The following is an 18,633-nucleotide window of genomic DNA, read 5'->3' as shown; positions in this document are numbered from 1 at the left end:
ACTTGAGTACATGTTGCAACCACTTGACCTTTCTTAATAACTCTTGCCTAATCTCAAATTTTATGACGTATTGGCAACTCTCACCGGGATAACTGTCCTCGATAGGTTGACGAGTGCTGAGGCATCTAGAACTCTTTCAAGCTGTTAACAGTTCTTGTAATATTCCATGTCACTGTAGTGGAATTTTCTATTTTCGGCTATGGATCCAGAAAGTAAAAATTATGTTCTTGCTAGTGTTGTGATATCGTCTTGAATTATGTGGACACGTTTAACTCTCATTAATTCCGAATAAGGCTATGTCCTCTGAGGCAGAATGCATTTCTTTATTTTTAAATTCCAAGGAAAAATTGTGTTTCCTTAGAAAGTCTAATCCGAGTATGCAAGAGTCTTTTATCTCTGCCACATATGCCGTGCGATGGTAGGTGGCGCTTTCAAACGTGATGTTAACGTTTACTTTTCCGTCGATTCCGATCTTCTCGCCGGACACTATCTGGAAGGTGACGCAGGGCGGCGTCCAGATAAGTTTAACCTTCCAGTTCTTGAGCCAGATCTTTTCTAATGATGGTAACGTTGGCTTCTGTATCGATGGTCATATTGCAGGGAACTCCATTGTTGTGTCCCATGATGAAGAGTCCATTACTACTGCTACTCATTGCAGAAATCTGAAGCTCTTTAGTGAGGCTTCTCATTATATGGTAAGTAACCTCCGCCCCGAAAGGCGGCCACTAGTTTCCCTCCTTCTTGCTAGGAACCGTCTTAACATCCGTCCCCTGAGGTATTCTGCAGTTTCTTCATATGTGACTTTCAGCACCGCAGTTTCAGCACTTTAGGGTCAGTTTCTTATCAATAATATTCCGTCTCAAGGCATTGAGTTGTCTGATTAAATTGTCTAGACGAGCAGCCATTTGATTCTCTGTCTTTTGGACTTGAGCAGTTCTGATTGAGTGGCGGTCTTACAAGTTGCTTGGTGGGCTGCCTCGAATTGTATGACGTACTCTAGAGCGCTTTTTAAGTCCTTGACATCCGCCATTCGCAGAGCTTTTTGCATTTCAGGATCCCGGATGCCATCGATGAAGTACTGCAAGGACAGAATTTCCCTCGCTTCTGCTGGGTACTCCAAAAAAGCGAGAAGAGATAGCCTTTTAACACACAGCTTCTGAACTGAATCCGTGGACTTCTGTTGACGGGATTTTAATTGAAGCCTGCTGTAGTCTTTTAAGGGGTGTTGGAACCCCAAAATCTTCAAAAAATTGTGATTTCGGATTTTTGCATTGTCAAATTCTCTACACTTTTTATCTTTCTAAAAATACCATTCTTTAATCTCTATGAAAAATAGAACTGTAAAAAAACTTAGTTTTAATTTGTCATCTACTGCTCTGATCAGTGAGGATTTTTACATAAAAACGCGTTTTCCTCCAAACGTGATTTTTTTATACTCGATGTACCTTTTCTCAGAAACTACTGCTCACAGGTATCTAAACTTTTTATGGCTTATTTATTAGGTTTCCTAATATTTACTGAAATGAGCTTTTTGTAATAAACTTGGAAAAAAAAATTTTAAAAAATTTTTTTGTGTGAGAAAAGTGCTAAATTTTATTATGCTTAACAAAATATTCTGTAATTTTTCAAAATGCTTCAAAAGCTCATTTCAGTATAATCAGGTAGGTATACTTTAATTACAGAAAAAATTTCAAGCTTGTATCTACATCAGATTTTGAGAAAAGGTACATTGAAAATGGCCAGTTTAACATTGTCGGTATAGGGGTTTCTGATACCCGTTAAGCATTTCTGCCCGAAGCTCAGCTCCAACGCCCTGGATAGAGTTTCGAAATCTAGCCCCTGGTTTTCGGGAAGAGTCTGAAGAATATCCGTTGCGTCTACTCTTAAAGAAGCGGCGAGATGGAAGGCCTTAGCTTGGAAATCCCATCCATTCATTTCCACCACTATAGAAAATTGTATCTTATACACTTGTCAGGAGGTTTTCCCATCTAAATGTGGATAGCTTCAGAGACGGTCAAGCAAGCATGGACAAAAATTTAAAACCCTCAGAATTGCTTCCTGCTGTCGCTATGCACTTCTTTAAGGTGTCAACTTCTTTGGCGACAGTAACAGAAATCCTGCCATTGATTTATTGTTGGACGGCAGAAAGTCTCTCTTCGTTTCGTTGTTCCAAAGTAGAAACTCTTTCTTCTATTTGCTCTTTTACAGAAGAAACTCTTCGTTTTCTATTATACAGGTAATCTCTCTTTTCATTGCTTCAAAAGCCATACTCTCTCTTTTCATTGCCCAAAGAGACTGCCATAAGACCTGCTTTCATCTCTGCATTAACGGATCTAGGCCAGCTTTTATCACCTTCTTTAACTAATTGTTGGCGAGCTTTCATCACTTTTTTAACGGAATCTTCACTTACTTTCATTTCTTCTTTAACTCTTTCGCATCGAAATCGCCCGTAGCGCCCGTTCATTCAGGCAACGGCAAACCGCCCCAACACCTCGTTTATTTTCTACCTAGTTCTTTCCCCTTCACGTTAGTGTATGGCTCATTAGTTTCGCGAGTTGTTAAAAGACATGTCAATCATTCTTTTGAAGCAAATAAAGGAGAAATACGGAAAGCTATTGACGTTCGCAGGTGCAATCCGGCTCTAAGGTGAAACTGCACACAACGGATGAATGGATGAAAGCGCAGAAGGGGGAAAGGAAAACTATTCCAAGACAAATTCGTAAACACGGGCGTTTTCGATGTTTGTTGAAAACAGATTTAGTCGTCTCTCGATGCGAAAGAGTTAAATGCAGCAAAGACTGCCAGCAACTGCCTTAACTGTTCCTTTATCGCTTTTGTTATTGGCATTCAAATCTCACTACTGACTCCAAAAAGTGTTTTGTGCATACGGTTTCGTAATAGATTGAATGCACAAGTCCGATAAGAAGTTATATTCTTATTACGAGAAATAAAACAGAACGCTGGGATTTTCCTCATAGATTCGTACAAAATAACAATAGAATAGAGCTGCATTGCACGGGAAAATAAAACAATTTTAATTATCATTCTACTAAAATTAGCTATTCAAATGCAAAATAAGTAACAGTATATATATATCTGTTGATACTGTTGCTTAAGTAACGACGCTATCCTTTTATCTTTAAAATGCTAAGGCAGTGCGCAGTGTTGAGATTGTGAGCGATGCTTAATTTGTGTAAGTCTCTAGTAATTTTAAGTGAAAACAGATCACTGTGTATATGCACAATGCCAACTTTGTGCAGTTCTCTGATGTAAGTGAAACAGATCTTTGTGTACATGGGGAGAACCACAGTAATGTATCGTATATTATGGAAAGCGTTTAATATATTGTTTATGTATTTTAAATTGTATTGTTATTTTAATTGTAAATTATTATAGTTATCATTTTTAATATTTAAGTTGTATTTGTAATTGTTTTCTTTTGAAATGTTAATAATGTTTTCCCACTTACGATAAATATTGATAGCTCAACTTTTGTTTTAAGAACAGTAGGGAAATTGCAGACTTGGACCCGCTAAGTAACTTTTACTTTATTATTTTAAGACGTTGTGTTTTCAGTTAATGGTACTATTCCGTTAGAGCGGCGTCAATTAAAAATGAAGATAAAATGAAAAGGGAACAATGCTACAAGAGCACGCCAACAGTCGAGGCTCTAGAATTTAACATTTGAATATCGTGGCTCAGCTTTCCAGTTTTCGTTTGAAATAACATCGCACGTAATTTTTTGGGGGCCATAGTTCGCCATTTTTTTTTACAATGGACTACACAATTAGGAAATTACATAAGGACGAAGAGACTGCCATAAGATTCCTTGAAGACAAAGGAATAATTCATAGCAACTGACTTTATTCTCAAAATCATTCGATGAACTTTTGACTCAAACAAAGCTCCTATATGGGCGTTGTTACGTACGCTCTTGGCTGTGGGGGGTAAATAAAAAAGGGGGATTGAGAACCAAAACATGGTTTGAAGGCCGACGTCTTTATTTACTCAATGGCGTTCGTTTTGTCTATCTGTGGAGTGAGGAATTGATGTCGATTGAGTTTTGCCACCTTCAGTTAGAAATCAGCACAATACAACAGTAGATTGGAATAACTACTTGAAGGAGGTAGTATGTGCAAATAGCTTCACAAAAGAAATAAAATCGGTGGAGCCAACAAAATCTAGAAATAAAGGAAAGTCTTTTCACACACACACACAAAAAACAAAACAAAAACAGAAACCTTTGGATGTGCTCTTCCGGAATAATAGGTATTTGGGGGTGTACGCCGGGAAAGCAAAGAATGTTTCGCGGTTGCCTTTCCCGATCGTTGTGCTGCAACATTGATGACAGCAATTCACGAAAGCATCGCGGATGGCAGCATTATATTTTCAGACTGCTGGAAAGGATATAAGAAAGAGGAATTAAGAAATGTTGAGTATAAACATTTCATTGTGAATTTCGAGACTGGATGCCATACCCAAACTAAGGAATGATTGTGGTGCTGTGCTAATTGCAGAAATAAACGCCAGCGGAGCACTGCTCGCCACCATTTATATTTGATAGAATTTATGTGGCATCAGTTATATTTAAAAACTTGATAATATTGAGTGGTAGATGTAATAGTATGCCACCTGTTTGGATAGCAGTTCTTTTTTTTTTTTTTTTGTTATTTTTTATTTATGTGTAGAATATTCTTTATTACACCTGTTTAGATTAAATTTCGTTTTCTTTTGTTATTTTATATTTATGTGTAGAATATTCTGAATTTTAAAAAAAAGGAAAATTTACTTTTTTTTAAGAATTATGAAGTTAAGCAAAAAATTTACCTTTTACAAAAGCAATTTTTTAGTCTTTTGAACTCTATTATTATTTCATAATTTTAAACGTGGCAACAATTTGTGGCCAAAAAAATGACGCATTTTTAACTGATGCCGCTATAACGGTATAGTACCCAGTTGATAATAAGTTTTCTACTTGAAGCATTACTTATTGTTCCAGATTTATAGTTTTTCTAATTTTATGTTTTATATTGTGAGAAATTAGACTTTATCAGCTATTTAATTTACAGAATTCGAATATGCGTATAGAGAATATGACGTGATTTAGTAATTTAAGAAACGTCATATGAAAGCTGTTTATGATATTACCATAAAAATATTTTTGTTTTTTTCAGTTAATGTTAAAGTTTAAAAGTTTTAAAAAGTAATGAAGATTGTCTACTTACTAGTATGTAAGGGATTGTGACATTATATAACTATAAAGTTATTTATTAAAACGATAAAATTAAACTGTTCCGGAAATCGAACTTAAATTTTAAAATATTTTCTTTTATTTATATGAATGCTAAAGCTTAAAAATCTTGATATTGAAACTATATGAATGGCAAGTATGAGAGATTGCAGGCTTAACTGATAGACATGAAAATTTAAAATAAAGAATTTAATGTTAATTTACAATAATAAGCAACGGATTATTGTTATTTTCAATACAAAATAGTAAACACATATACAGTAAGACCCCGCTTAACGCTGTTTCGTTTAGCGCTGTTTCGGTTTAGCGCTCTTTTATTTCAACCCGGGGATTCTCCGAAATTGTGCGCAGCGCTAGGTTTCCAAATAACATATCCGAAACAGTGTAGTTGTGTTTCTTGCTTGATGGACGCATTTTTATCATTTGAAACATTTGTTAACATTATCGTAAGTTTAAATTTATATAATACCTATAACGATTAATACAGTGACACATATTATGATCTTTATTTTTTATCATGGGTGATAATAAAAAACAAGAAAAGAAAGCAACCAGAAAAAGCATTTCACTGGAAACTCAAATGCTAGTGATTAGAAGATTAGATTCTGGTGAACGTCAATCTCAAATTAGTGCTGCATTGAATTTGGCAACTTCAACAATAAGGACAATTTTTAAGAATAAAGAAAAAATACTGTCATCGGCAACTGCAACTACGTCAAGCTCTGCAACTAGAATTACCCGTTCTAGAAATAACATTATAGAGGAAGTGGAAAAACGACTCTCTATATGGATTGACTACGAAATTGAAAGCAATATGCCATTAAGCCAATCTATCATAATGCCTTCTTAACAAAAAGGCAGAAAATTGGAAACCCAGAATAGACTGAATGATCTGACTGAGAATTTTATTTGTTTTTAAAAGTATATTCGTTTATATTTTTTTTATTTTTGTAAGAAATAAATGTTTGATTTTATTTTTATTAAAAAAAATTATTCAATTTAATACCTAACCATTTTTTATCCGTCTTCCCCTAACCCCATTATTTACACGTTAAAATAGCCTCGCTTAGCGCTGTTTCGCATTACGCTCTACTTTGATGGAACGTATCCCCCGCGTTAAGCGGGGTCTTACTGTAGTATAAATGCGAGAGTACCATGGACCTTGTAAGAAATAGACTAACTTAACGGGTTTTCTCTCTTGTCTGAGGCGTTGCCGGCTTAATTAACGTTCATAATTATTGTTCCAAATAATTATAAAGCTATTGCATGCTTTCAGGACTGGATATTTTTTTAGCTTTTCCTATGCTGTAAGGAAATTTGTAACTACTTCTTTTAGAAAATAATATTTTAAACCTGAACTAATAGGAAATTTCAAACAAGCAATTTTCTCTTGCAATTTTTATGCTTTTTATTGGTGTAAATAAGTAAAAAATACCAAAATATTTAAAAACGAATTTTCGAAAGTTTTGTTTAAAATTCTAAATCGTGCTACTTTTTTTAAATTATAGATGAGTATTATAGCACAATTTCTATAAAGGAGTTTTATTTCAATTATATTTCGTAATACATCATAGTGATAAAGACTTTTGACTCCTTAAAAATTTTATACATTTGATTCTAATATTAAAATTGTATTTAACCGTAATAATTAATTTTGCTTGTATTTTATAGTGATTATTTTTTTAAATTTATTTTTAGTTCTGCATAAGATTTTTTATTTATTGTTAATTTAATTTATTAGCTCAAAGCGGCGGTAGCCTAGAAAGGCTGTTAGTTTCGAAGCGGCATTTTGCGCTGTTTTACTATAAATGTCCGTGTCTCTTTGCAAATTGTTGTTACCAAATATTATCGCCCTGTATTATATGTAAAGAAATTAAATAATGAAGAATCTGCATGATGATTAAATAATGAATATGCATGCATGTATGTTTCTCGCACTGTGACAAAAACGACAGTATCTAGAGCCATCAAATTTTGAATAATGTAATCCTCCACCCCAACATAGGCATCTGGACGGCCGAATTTCGAATTTGTTTTAATCTATTTCATATTTTGTAAAACTTTAACGAATTTTTGATTAACAAACTCCGCGAGTTCAGAGCGAGTATTGTGCGGAAAATAACAGTTTTATCTCCAGTGCGGAAATTCTAAAGATATGCTGTTTTCAAGTGTATGTGGTTTACGGGCAAAGAACATGATATTCAATAAATATAGGTAACACACAAAACTTTAAAAAAAGAGTGCTTCTAGATTTAATTTATCTTTTTTTTTTTTTTTTTCATCATTACGCTCAGAAAATTTTATGCTCCGAATTTTATGAAAGATTAAAATAACTAATCCACTTTAATGTTAATAATTTAATGATCATATAATAAATATGATCGTTTTGTAATGTTATTATAGTTTAGAAAATCACTGCCTGAAAATGTTCATTAAATTTAAAAATATATATATATCAGATCTTGTTTAATTTTACCTTATTTATTTCAAAGCATCACGTACTATCAATCTTATTTAATTTTACTTTATTTTTACGAAAAATTAAGTTCATAAATTTTGTGCTTAGTTTTTACCGTTTTACCAAAGTAAAGATGTTTGTACAAGAATTATGCGTGAAAAAAATGCGCGAAATGCAGAAAAAAGTGCTTTAATGAGATATATTAAATCCTATTTGGATAAAACTGTGGCTTTCATAATCTCATCAGTATACAACGTATCACATTTAATAATGAAAAAGAGTTATGTGATACAAACGCCATAGGTTTCAGAGTAAAGTAAACCAAATCGTCCCTACTCTTTCTTGCCGTCATGTCAGTGACGCACGCCCCGCCCACTGGGTTAGTCTATTTCTTATAAGGTCCATGGAGAGTACATTGTGACGTCATAAGCTTAATCCCACCCATCTATGACATCACTTAGCTCCACCTTCGCAGTTTTGTTTATGCAGCACATTCTGAGCTTTTACCGTTATATAATTTAAATAAAAGTAATTTCAATAAAATTTTCTTCAACTTTTAATCGACAATTCAAAATAGTGCTATTATGGGAGCAGCAACATCCAGGAAAGATAAGTATGTGATGCTTAATATTCACTAAAACGTATGATTTTACAGCGGTGTAAATTTAAAGACGCCTCGAATTAAATTATCTTGATTTTCAGTCAATACATTTGAATTTAATAGTTTGGTTATTTTCCACTGTAATCTCTTTTAGTTATTTAATTATGTGATTTTCTTTCTCAAATTAGCTTGAAAATTTTCAGTCGGTGAGATATGATTTAATTTCCCTATGTTCAATTTAGGAGGGGGGGGGGAAATCTGTAAGGATTCAGATTTTAACGGTCTCCCCAAAAGGGTTTGTTAAGGTGTTTCACTCTCTTGTTGAGCTAGCAGTCTACTCACTCCTACTAAACCTTTTTTATTACTTTTTTGCTTTATTTTCATCATTTTCTTTGCAAGTACGCTATGTATACTATGTTTAGAATTCCCTATGCAGCGTTAAGTGTTGGCATACATTTTTCTATTTTTTTTTCAATCTTTTCTGAGTTCATCATATTAGTGTTCAGTTTTCTTAATAAGATGGCTTTGCGAAGTTTCTTTTCGTGTTTTTATTATTAACTTTTTATATGTTTATTTATTAAATATCACGTTCTTGGCGCTTACGTCACATAAAATTCGATTCAACAGCAAAATCACCAAATATTTAAAAACGCTATATCTTTAGAATTTCCGATAGGCAGTTTCGCGCGCAATGAAAATATTCTTTTCGCACAGTGTTGTCAAATACTCACTTTGAAATTGATGATTTTTTAATAAATAATTCGTTAATGTTTTACAAAATATGAAATACAAAATAAAACAATTCGAAGTTCAAAATTTGGACGTTCAGGTGGAGGTCTACGTTATTTAAAATTTGATGGAGTATTCGAAATATTCAAAATCTGATGGGTGCTCTAGGTACCGTTGTTTTCTCACAGTGCAAGAAACATGCATACGTTCATGCAAATTCTTCATTATTTAACTTCATTAAATATAATACAGAGCGATAATATTTGCTGGCAACAATTTTAAAAGTGATATGACGTTTATAGCGATTCAACGCAAAATGCCGTTCCAGACTAATATCCCATTCGGGACTAATGTCCTTTTTGGGATAATTATAAAATAAAATTTTTGGTTAATTTTCAATTGTGGGTGTAGGATTGACAAAATATTAATTTGGCGACATATATAAAAGTTATAATCAGTGTCCACATGTCGCCAGCAATAGATAAAGCCAATCTTATCCGCAGCTGAAGATTAACAAACCATTTAATATTACTGGAATTATAAAAAGTATAACTATACTTTCACTTCTTATCTATTTTGTACTACTTTTGCATAAAATAAGAATGTTTGTTTAAAGTTAGTATTATTTTGTGATTTGGAAGAAAAAAAAGTGTTATTGAAAACAAAATGATTAAGTTTGGATATAATTCATTCTAGATGACAAAATTAGTATAAAAACGTGACATTATTTTAAACATTCTTCTCGGATAATTATACATAACTTTTACACAGCCCAAATGTTCCTTTTTCTTTTCAAATTAATAAATATCATTGTTATTATGGTACTTACGTATTAGCGTCCCCACCTTAGCACAGATTCACGATCTTTCATTGAAGAAAAGGAATGATGACTTAATAACTGACTACAATATAGAATGATGACTTACAAACATTATATTCATATCCTTACGTACATATTTTAATTTTTAATTAAGTACTTATTCCAAAAATTAATCAATAAATCTACGCTAGTGTGCAAAACTTAATTTTTCTTATTTTGGCCGTCAATCCACAAAAATCAAATTGAAGACATGAAATTTATACTATAAAGGCAAAGTGTAGTACTCAAAGGATGAGGAAAGTATAATAGCAAAAATAAATAAATTAATTAATTAATAGGGCTCATACAGTACAAAATAAAAAAAAGTTTTATTGACAAAATGGCATTGATTAAAAAAAAAAAAAAAAAAAAAAAAAAAAAAAAAAACAACCTCTATGCTGAAGAGGGAGAAAGAACCAAAGAGCTTTAAGACCTGCTCCAACTGCACTGGCTGTGTTGCACAATCTGTCGATACTCAATACCAAATTTTGTAACAGTTCTGGGAGTAAGAGTTCCCATTCTTCTAGGAAGACGTTATTCAGCTGTCTGGTTGGTGTTGTCCAGAAGCTAATATTGTGTCGCCAATTGCCTCCCTGAATTATCCCACTTATGTTTAATGGTATTGAAATCAGGGGAGTACACTGGCCAAACCATTCCATTGATATCTTCACTTTCCAAAAACTCCTCAACAGCATGATGTGTCATCAACATCCTCAACATGCATGTGGCCGTGCATTATTATCCATACAAACAAAGTCCGGATGAATGTCATTCCGGAAAAGACGCTCGTGAGGAAGGGTGGCATCAGCACAATTATGATCTGAGGTAAGAGAACCTCTGTCGAAAATGTGAAACTCTGTGCCTCTGTTCATCATAACGGAGCCCATGCAAGCACGCTCCAACTGTCTCTTTCCCTGATGTTAGTGGGATGAAAGTGTGTACCTACCTCTCTCCATATCAACTGGCACCGAGAATCGTTTGTCAGACTGAAACGACTCTCATCGGTAAAAAGGACGTGATTCCACTGGTGAGGTGTTCCGTCTTTGTGTTCTGTACACCACTGTAAATGGTGTCGCCGATGAGCTGTTTTAGATGGTAAGTGGCATTCAGTACGGCGAGTGAATAGGCCACATTTATAAAATCGTCTGGCCACAGTAAACCGGAACACCGTGAGAAACTTCTGAGCAGTGTTGCTCGCGTTTGGTTACGATCTTATTTCGTCTGCAGGGAGATATATCGGTCATCAGTCACCGTTGTTTTCCTTGGCCGATTACCACCGACCTTTCTTACAGCTATACTTGTCGTGTCAAGCTCGTAAAACAACACTTTTATCATTTCGCAACTCTTGATTGACAGACGTCAAACTACGCATTTCCTCAAGCTTGGCAATCATTCTGCCACGCGTAGAGGCGTCTTGGCTTATCCATTTAGCCATGCTGCGCGTACAGTCTCACCTTTCACTTGCAGAAGAATGCCTGGAAATGCGCCTTCCTTTCATCTTTTTAAATTGCCTTGCACTGCGCGCAACTGTCTTAAGTCCTTATTCAGCCTTTATTTTTTGAATCGTTGGTCGCAGACGTATATGTCCATTTGTAAAACTGCATTAAATGATGGAAAGACTCCCATTTTAGCGTTTTTGAATTTGAAAAAATGAATTTTGTAAACATTACGAAATCTAATTTTTTACACGTTTCCTCGGGCACTATACTTAGGAAAACTTTCTACTCGCTATAAAAAATAAAACAAAAAAAGTTCGACTCCTGTACATAAAAAATTGGATGAGATACTTAGTATTAATTTCAGGGATCATATTTAGGAACCGTACACAAATTCACGAGCGAAATGTTTACACACATACCCAATTAAAACTAAAATATCAATTTAGAGAAAGGTTTCTAATGTTAACACACTAACGACGAGCATTTCTATACAGATTATTTTGAAAAGTATCGATTAGTATAATTTTTTTTTTTTTTCCCCGAAATTAACTTCCTATTTACGGAATCTTGTAGGATTCGTGTTGCAGATAGCACTGGCGAGGTTTAAGTATTGGTACGTAGGCAACTTGTAATATTATTTGCCTTCATTAAAAATGAAAAAACTTATATAGTTTAATGAATTTCTTGTATGTTTACCAGTCCCCTCCCCCCGTAGTTCGACTGGAAGCAATCCCGACTTTCTGGCTAGGTCAATATCTAGACAGATTCGACTTCTGGAGAAAAATTAAGTCTTCACATTGACTAGAGCCATTGTTTATTCGGTGAAAGGTTCAAGCTCGGCAGAGACCATATGGTATTGTCTTGTCTGCTTCTTGGTTGTGGGAACGTTATATGGTTTTGATATCGAAGGTTGCCCTTGGGTGTTTGCCTCACCTTGGGCACTAATGACTATGACTGATTTACACAGACAGTGAAACAAAAATTGTCACCCTGGGTTGACCGGGGAAAGGGTTATGCCTCCTTGGATCATCTCTAGAGGTTGGGCCGCTTAATTGTGTTAAGGCAAGCACGGGCTAGCCAGGTCTGGGTGCGTCTTCCTCCTAGTGTATTGTATGTTTACCAGATTATGATTCTAAATTAATAAAATTTTATAAGAATGTTCATAACGAATTTTTAGACTTATAAACTTAGAGAACTTATAAACTACTGATGTGAAAATTGCTTCGACATGCCTAATGTAGTAAGATTATAAGATACTAAAAAATCGTAAAAGAATATCGTGGAATGGCATTTAAGGGGGGGGATCAACATCGGTTGATTCTAATGAATTTATTAACCAACCCCTTAATGCAAACTGAATACGACGTCAAAAACTGCAAATTTTGAAATTAAAAATCTGAGTCAGTTTTTGTCGTACGAGTGTCAAGCAGTTTGTGTGTTATTTTTCATAACGAGTATAAATTTTCTTAGGAACCAGACGAACATATAAAAAGTTAGATTTCTTAGTATTTACGAATTTCTTTAAATTAAAAAATAGCAAAACATGAGTAATCTAAAACATTTTTATAACTACAAATCTATGTATACGACCAGCGGTTGCAAAAATAAAAATCGGGTAATGACTTTTATAGACACGGTGCATATGTGTCACTTTTTTAATACTGTTAGTCGTCCTGTATATGAACTAAAATCATCCACCACTTTAGAGTAAGTTAATACGTCAGCTTCATTAGAAATGAGAGAAAATAGCGTTAGCGTAATACTTTTAATTGGATCTTTGTTCATTTTAGTTGTGTTCCATCTCAAAGCATGAAATTCACAAATGAAAAAAGACATTATCAAACAGCCACTGCGCCACAGTTAAAAACATTTCAAACTTACCTGACATCAGGTAATATCTAAGTAAATAAAATGGAATTTCATGCTTTTCTTTTATTTTCCCTAATTTTGAAAGAATGTAAGGAAACTTTCTACTTTGAGCAGTGTTTTCATGTGAAAAAATTTAAATTGGTATTTCTCATGTTTTACTCGTTCTGAAAAAAAAGAAAAAAAAAGGGGGTGGGGGAATTGCGAAATTTTTTCCTTCAATTGCGATGCTCTTTTACGCCAAAAGATGTATATAGGTATCACAGCAATGCTGTATTTTCACGTAAAAATAAATTCATTAGTTCACGAACTAACATAAATACATCTTGTTTTATTTTTATAATAATATACACAATGAAATATTTTTATTCTTTTCCCTGAATCGCAGATACTGCTTTTAAAATTTATGCCGTTATTAAAACGCAACAGAAGGCACCAATAGAATAAGTGTTAATTTACAATATAAAGAGATCACTGTTTTATAATCAAAATTTATTCTAGTAATAAAATTCAGCATAATTCATAGACTCATTCTTTGTTTTACTTAACTCAGTTGAATTTAAATTCAGCATAAAACGAGAAAGTGGTAACTATAACATAAAGATATTTTAATGTACTTAGGGCTTTGCGGGATTTTCAGTATTACGAAAATTTATTTTATTATTATTACAATTTTCTACTTCTTTATTTGACACTTCTGTTTAAAGACACCATAAAATCTTCCCACTTGACTGAAATGTCAGTTTGAATGTTGCGAAGAGAACAAAGTAATAAAACTAATAACTGTGTCTCACTAAAATTATGTCAAGAACACTAACAAGGTTAACAAATTTTATAAACTGGAATATAATTTTTTGTACTTGTTTCTAGTGTAGAGAAAAAAATTGTGACAATCATCAATATACTCTATGTTTTAGCTTCATTTCCGCTTGGTTTGAATTCCTGGGCCTCTTTTTGTATTGAAAATCGCTTTTAAAGAAACTACTATAGAATATATAAGTAAATAGATTAACATGTCAGACGACGTTATTTTGCAGTCTTTGGCCGAATATTTTCTTCCGCTTTTGAGCTATATATGTTTTTATTCTCAGACCCCACTTAGAAATATACATACTTTTGAAGAAAAATTCATTTACATCAGTCTCAGAGTTTATGTTTTTATGCATATTTATACATTTCAAAAAATATAACAAAGTTTTATAGCTAAGTTTCTTAGGTTCAGAACTAAGTTTCTCAAGTCGAAAATTGAAAAAAATTAATGTTTTTGCTGCTTAGCCTTCAATACATAACCTTTCTAAATTTATAAAACCCTCGGTACTTTCATTCAGCTGTCCGATTCCTTCATAGAACTATTCTTTTGGAACACAGTTTAAGTTTTGGAACAATGCATTTCTTCAATGCTATCAAAATAATAACCTTTGAGGTGAAATTTCAAGTTAGGGGAGTGAAAGTAGGATGAAAGTTAACAATACTGAAAAATACATTATTCATGCAATTTTTGATTATATGCACACTAGTTGCATAGGAAATCATTAAATTTTATATATATCTGTGTGATGAGAAAGGGCTTTGTTGATGATATCGAACGTGGAATGTTGAATCCGTAATGATCAGCAACCTTAGCAGTCGAAGCAGATTAAATATTCATCTTTATTTCAGGTGACATTTGGAGCCATAATTTACTTGCCACTCTATTCGTGCCTATTCAAGAACGTTTACATTTTTTATACTGTTGCGATAGGAAGAGAGCAGAGAAGCGTCTTATAGGGAACAGAGGTAGAAGAGAAAGTGCGCAGTTATCCAATATGGAACCTTACTAAGAGTAAGGCTTCAATTCTCAAAATTTTGAGTTCAAGTTCCGAATTAGTTACGTCAAAGTTTCGGCTTAAGCTCCGCATTAGTTACGTCATGAACGTCATGTCATATGTATGGATTGATCTAGAAATGATTTTGATGCATTGCAATGCTAGGAGGAGGGCATATGTAAATCTAAAGAAGAAACTTAAAGAGCTATTGATAATTAAGCTATTAATTTATAAGAGATTTATTTTGTTACTCCCTTTGTAATTTGCAATAATTAATAAATCTTTTAAAATGAGCTTCAAATAGTAGTCAAAATTATATTTTAAAATTATTAATGAGAAATGTGTTTAAAATCGCTTTTATATTGTTTCGTTTTTCTTTTCTGACACCAGTTGTTACGTCATTTTCTTCCTTCACATTCGCACGGGCTTCGTGGGGATTTGGAGTGAATAACAACGATGAAGTATCGAAACACATTTATTGGCCGTTATTAATCAGGACAACTCCAAAATCTCGTTTACAGTCGTCGAACTGTTATAAACTTGCTGACACGATCAGCGATACAGCTTTCAGGTTATCAAGCTATCACGGTGGAAACAGCTTCACTGCAAAGCACCAGAGTACAGCTCCCGACTCTGCTTGGTCGTTCTCGAAACGACCAAGCAGAGTCTCCACGCTACAACTCGCGATGCACTCGATGACACACAGAGCACAGCTCCTGACTCTTCGGTTCAGTCGTTCCCGGAGATTAACACACTCTCTCACACTCACACATCAGATGGATAGCTGTCATGGACTTTTCCGTATTCAGTTTAACCAATAAACAAAAATGTCATGTATCAAGCTGCATTTCCTAGATAAATAACTATGCATGCGTAATGATGTTTTTATGTTTCTTTGTGAACTGAATCCCTATTTCCTCTTCTAGGTATTCATACGAGGCCATGGAAAGTTTGACTAACTACCTATTGAAAAGGACAAAGCATCGTCCACTTGTTGGAGTCATCTGCGGTTCCGGAATGGGCGGTCTTGCTGATATGTTGGAAGATAAAGAATCTTTTCCATACCATGAAATTCCAGGTTTTCCTACAAGCACAGGTAAACATTATCAAGAACTAAACTTTCCTTAAAAAACTATGACAGTGGCATCCTTATTCTAGAGCAGGTTTCCTTGTAAGGCTCTGCATAATCAAATAATCAAGTTCTTTTCATTTAAATAATTTTGTATTTTAGTTGCTGGACACAAAGGAAGATTGGTTTTTGGTGTACTAAAAGGCGTGACGACTGTCTGTATGCAAGGAAGGTTTCATGTGTATGAAGGGTATTCATTGTGGAAAGTAAGCACGCATATGTAATTTAAATATTTTTTAAAAAATGAAAGTTTGTAGATGTTTCATATTTATTCTCACTAATTTTCTGCTAATCTTCTACCAAACGATAACTGACATTTATTACTGTGACACCTCAATTTGCCTTTCTAAAATATCGTCTGCTTACGAAGATCTACTGAAGGCAGTTAATCATTTGCTCTCTCTCTCTCTTCAAAGATCATTAGTCATTTGCTCTTTCTCTGCAGTTAATCAGTTGCTTTGATCCAGTGAACATTTGCAGATATGGATTTGAAGGTTGAATAAATAGTAGAAGTACTGTTTTATTGTAAAGAGGGGCTTGTTCTTGATTTTTTTACCCAAATTATGACTAGAAAGGAAACTTAGTGCTTTGTTTATGATTCTGAGGTAAATTGGTTATCATTTGGCTGAACTGCGAAGGTTCACTATGATTACAGCAAGTTCGGTTTCAGAAATCTCGACTAAAAAAAATTGTGCGCTATTTTTGTTATTGGAAAGAGATTATTTACAAGGAATTAGTACCTGAGAGACAGTTAAGAATTCCATATTTTATAAAGACACAAAAAATACACTTCTGAAAGTAATTCTATGCATACAAAAAGCTCAATTCAGTAATTGATTTCTGACTCACAACAATGAGCCGTCATAAAATTCTTTTTGCTTTGATTAGTTCTTGCAAAGAATCCTCGACCACGCTCTTTATTCTTCTGATTTATCATGTACAGACTGCTTTCTCTTCCTTAAAGCGAAATCTTTCCTCAACTATCACTATTTCAATAGCATTGAAGTGATTCCAAACACCGTAACTAGAGAGTTGAATAGTATTTCAAAAGCTGATTTCTACAAAGTAATCGATCAGCTGCATGAACGTGCCAAGCATTTTGTCAACTTCAAGTAGACTAAGGACTGTATGTATATTGAAGGCTAAAACCTAATAATGTAGTTTTCTCCAGCTTCTGATTTTGTACGAACTTGATCCTAAGACCTTGTAGATGCACTCTGTAAGTTCTTGAATTCTAACTGTTGCAGAAATATTTTGCAATGAAAAATAAAATAGCAGAATATATCGGAAATTTAGGGCATAAAATATTAAAAATCTATAAGAACTCATTCCAAAAGGTAGCATTGAATTTTGAATTAAAATTTTACTTGACTTCATTTTATGTGCAACATAATTTATTTTGCCGAGTTTAAAAATTATGCATTATATGTGTATTCAATACTTCTGAGTATATCAAATAATACATCAAAAATAAAAATAAAGTCATCTACTACAGAAATGCTAATGCCTTTTGATTGCATAACTTTACTGGTTTTCAGTGAGCTTCTAACTTTCTTAGTTTAGAAATGTTAGTTCAGCGCATAATTTAAGTTGGTTGATTATTTAAATATGGCAGTTCGTATGGAGGCTATCATCATAAGAAGAGGAATTTCTTCATTGAGGACGACTATCTAAGGAAAAGTGGACATGGGGAAAACTATGAAAGCCAACCATACAGCATCTCGTTCGGCCAGGTTTTTAGTCTGCAATTTACCATTTGGTACAGACAAAAGTCGTTAATCCGGACTCGTTGGGACTTCGGCGATTCCGGATTATAGATCATCAGTTTAAATCTCGTAAGATGGCATGCAGAAATTCTAAAATTAAAAATATGAAACCGTAATTTATGAAATAAAGAACAATTATGATCTAAAGGGTATCAAAATTTACAAAAAAAAAAAAAAAAAGCTTAATATTTATTTGTTTACTTTATTAAACATTTCTTTTAATGTAAGTTGTTTAAGTTGCTTCATTTTATGTGATAATACTTTCTCTTTAATTCTATAAACAGACATAATTTCTTGTTCAGTTACAAAGTCCCGCTCTTCAATCCCGTTAATTGCTGTGCCGAGAATACCGACTAACTTGTCAATAGAAATTTTTTCGTTTTCACTAACCTCTCTGTCACATTCTTCATGTCTTTATCCATTTTTTGCAGCAATTCCACTTTTTGTTTGTTGGACATCGAAACATACTTTCGTTTTGTAGATCCTTTGGAAGTTCCAGCATCGGAAATTCTATTTGACATAATCAAAAGTTCAAGTTTACTTTTATAAAATTGCTCTTACAGTCTGCAAAAAATAATAAGCGGGATCCAATTCGAAGATTAAGTAACAACAACGCAATCATTAACATTAACTGAAATAGATAATTAGATAATTTTAGCTTACACTGTCCGTTATACATTAAACGCGCAGGCGAAAACGTATTCTGCACTTGCGCACACGCATATGCGCA

The 18,633-nt window shown here is 33.6% G+C and overlaps 1 protein-coding gene across 1 annotated transcript in view; it reads left to right on the top strand.

Annotated features, from left to right (window-relative positions):
• The window catches only part of LOC118185757 (purine nucleoside phosphorylase-like), a 54,768-nt gene that overhangs the window by 25,462 nt on the left and 10,673 nt on the right, over window positions 1–18,633 (top strand). Inside the window, exons 3-4 of the mRNA XM_035355661.2 lie at window positions 15,935–16,104; window positions 16,240–16,343. Coding sequence (XP_035211552.1) covers window positions 15,935–16,104; window positions 16,240–16,343 — 274 coding nt within the window. The remainder of the gene's footprint in view (window positions 1–15,934; window positions 16,105–16,239; window positions 16,344–18,633) is intronic.

Source organism: Stegodyphus dumicola, chromosome 7, assembly GCF_044657685.1.
Source record: "Stegodyphus dumicola isolate Sdum_Otavi_A_Nest chromosome 7, ASM4465768v1".
NCBI lineage: Eukaryota > Metazoa > Arthropoda > Arachnida > Araneae > Eresidae > Stegodyphus > Stegodyphus dumicola.
This window is presented reverse-complemented; position numbering and strand designations above follow the sequence as displayed.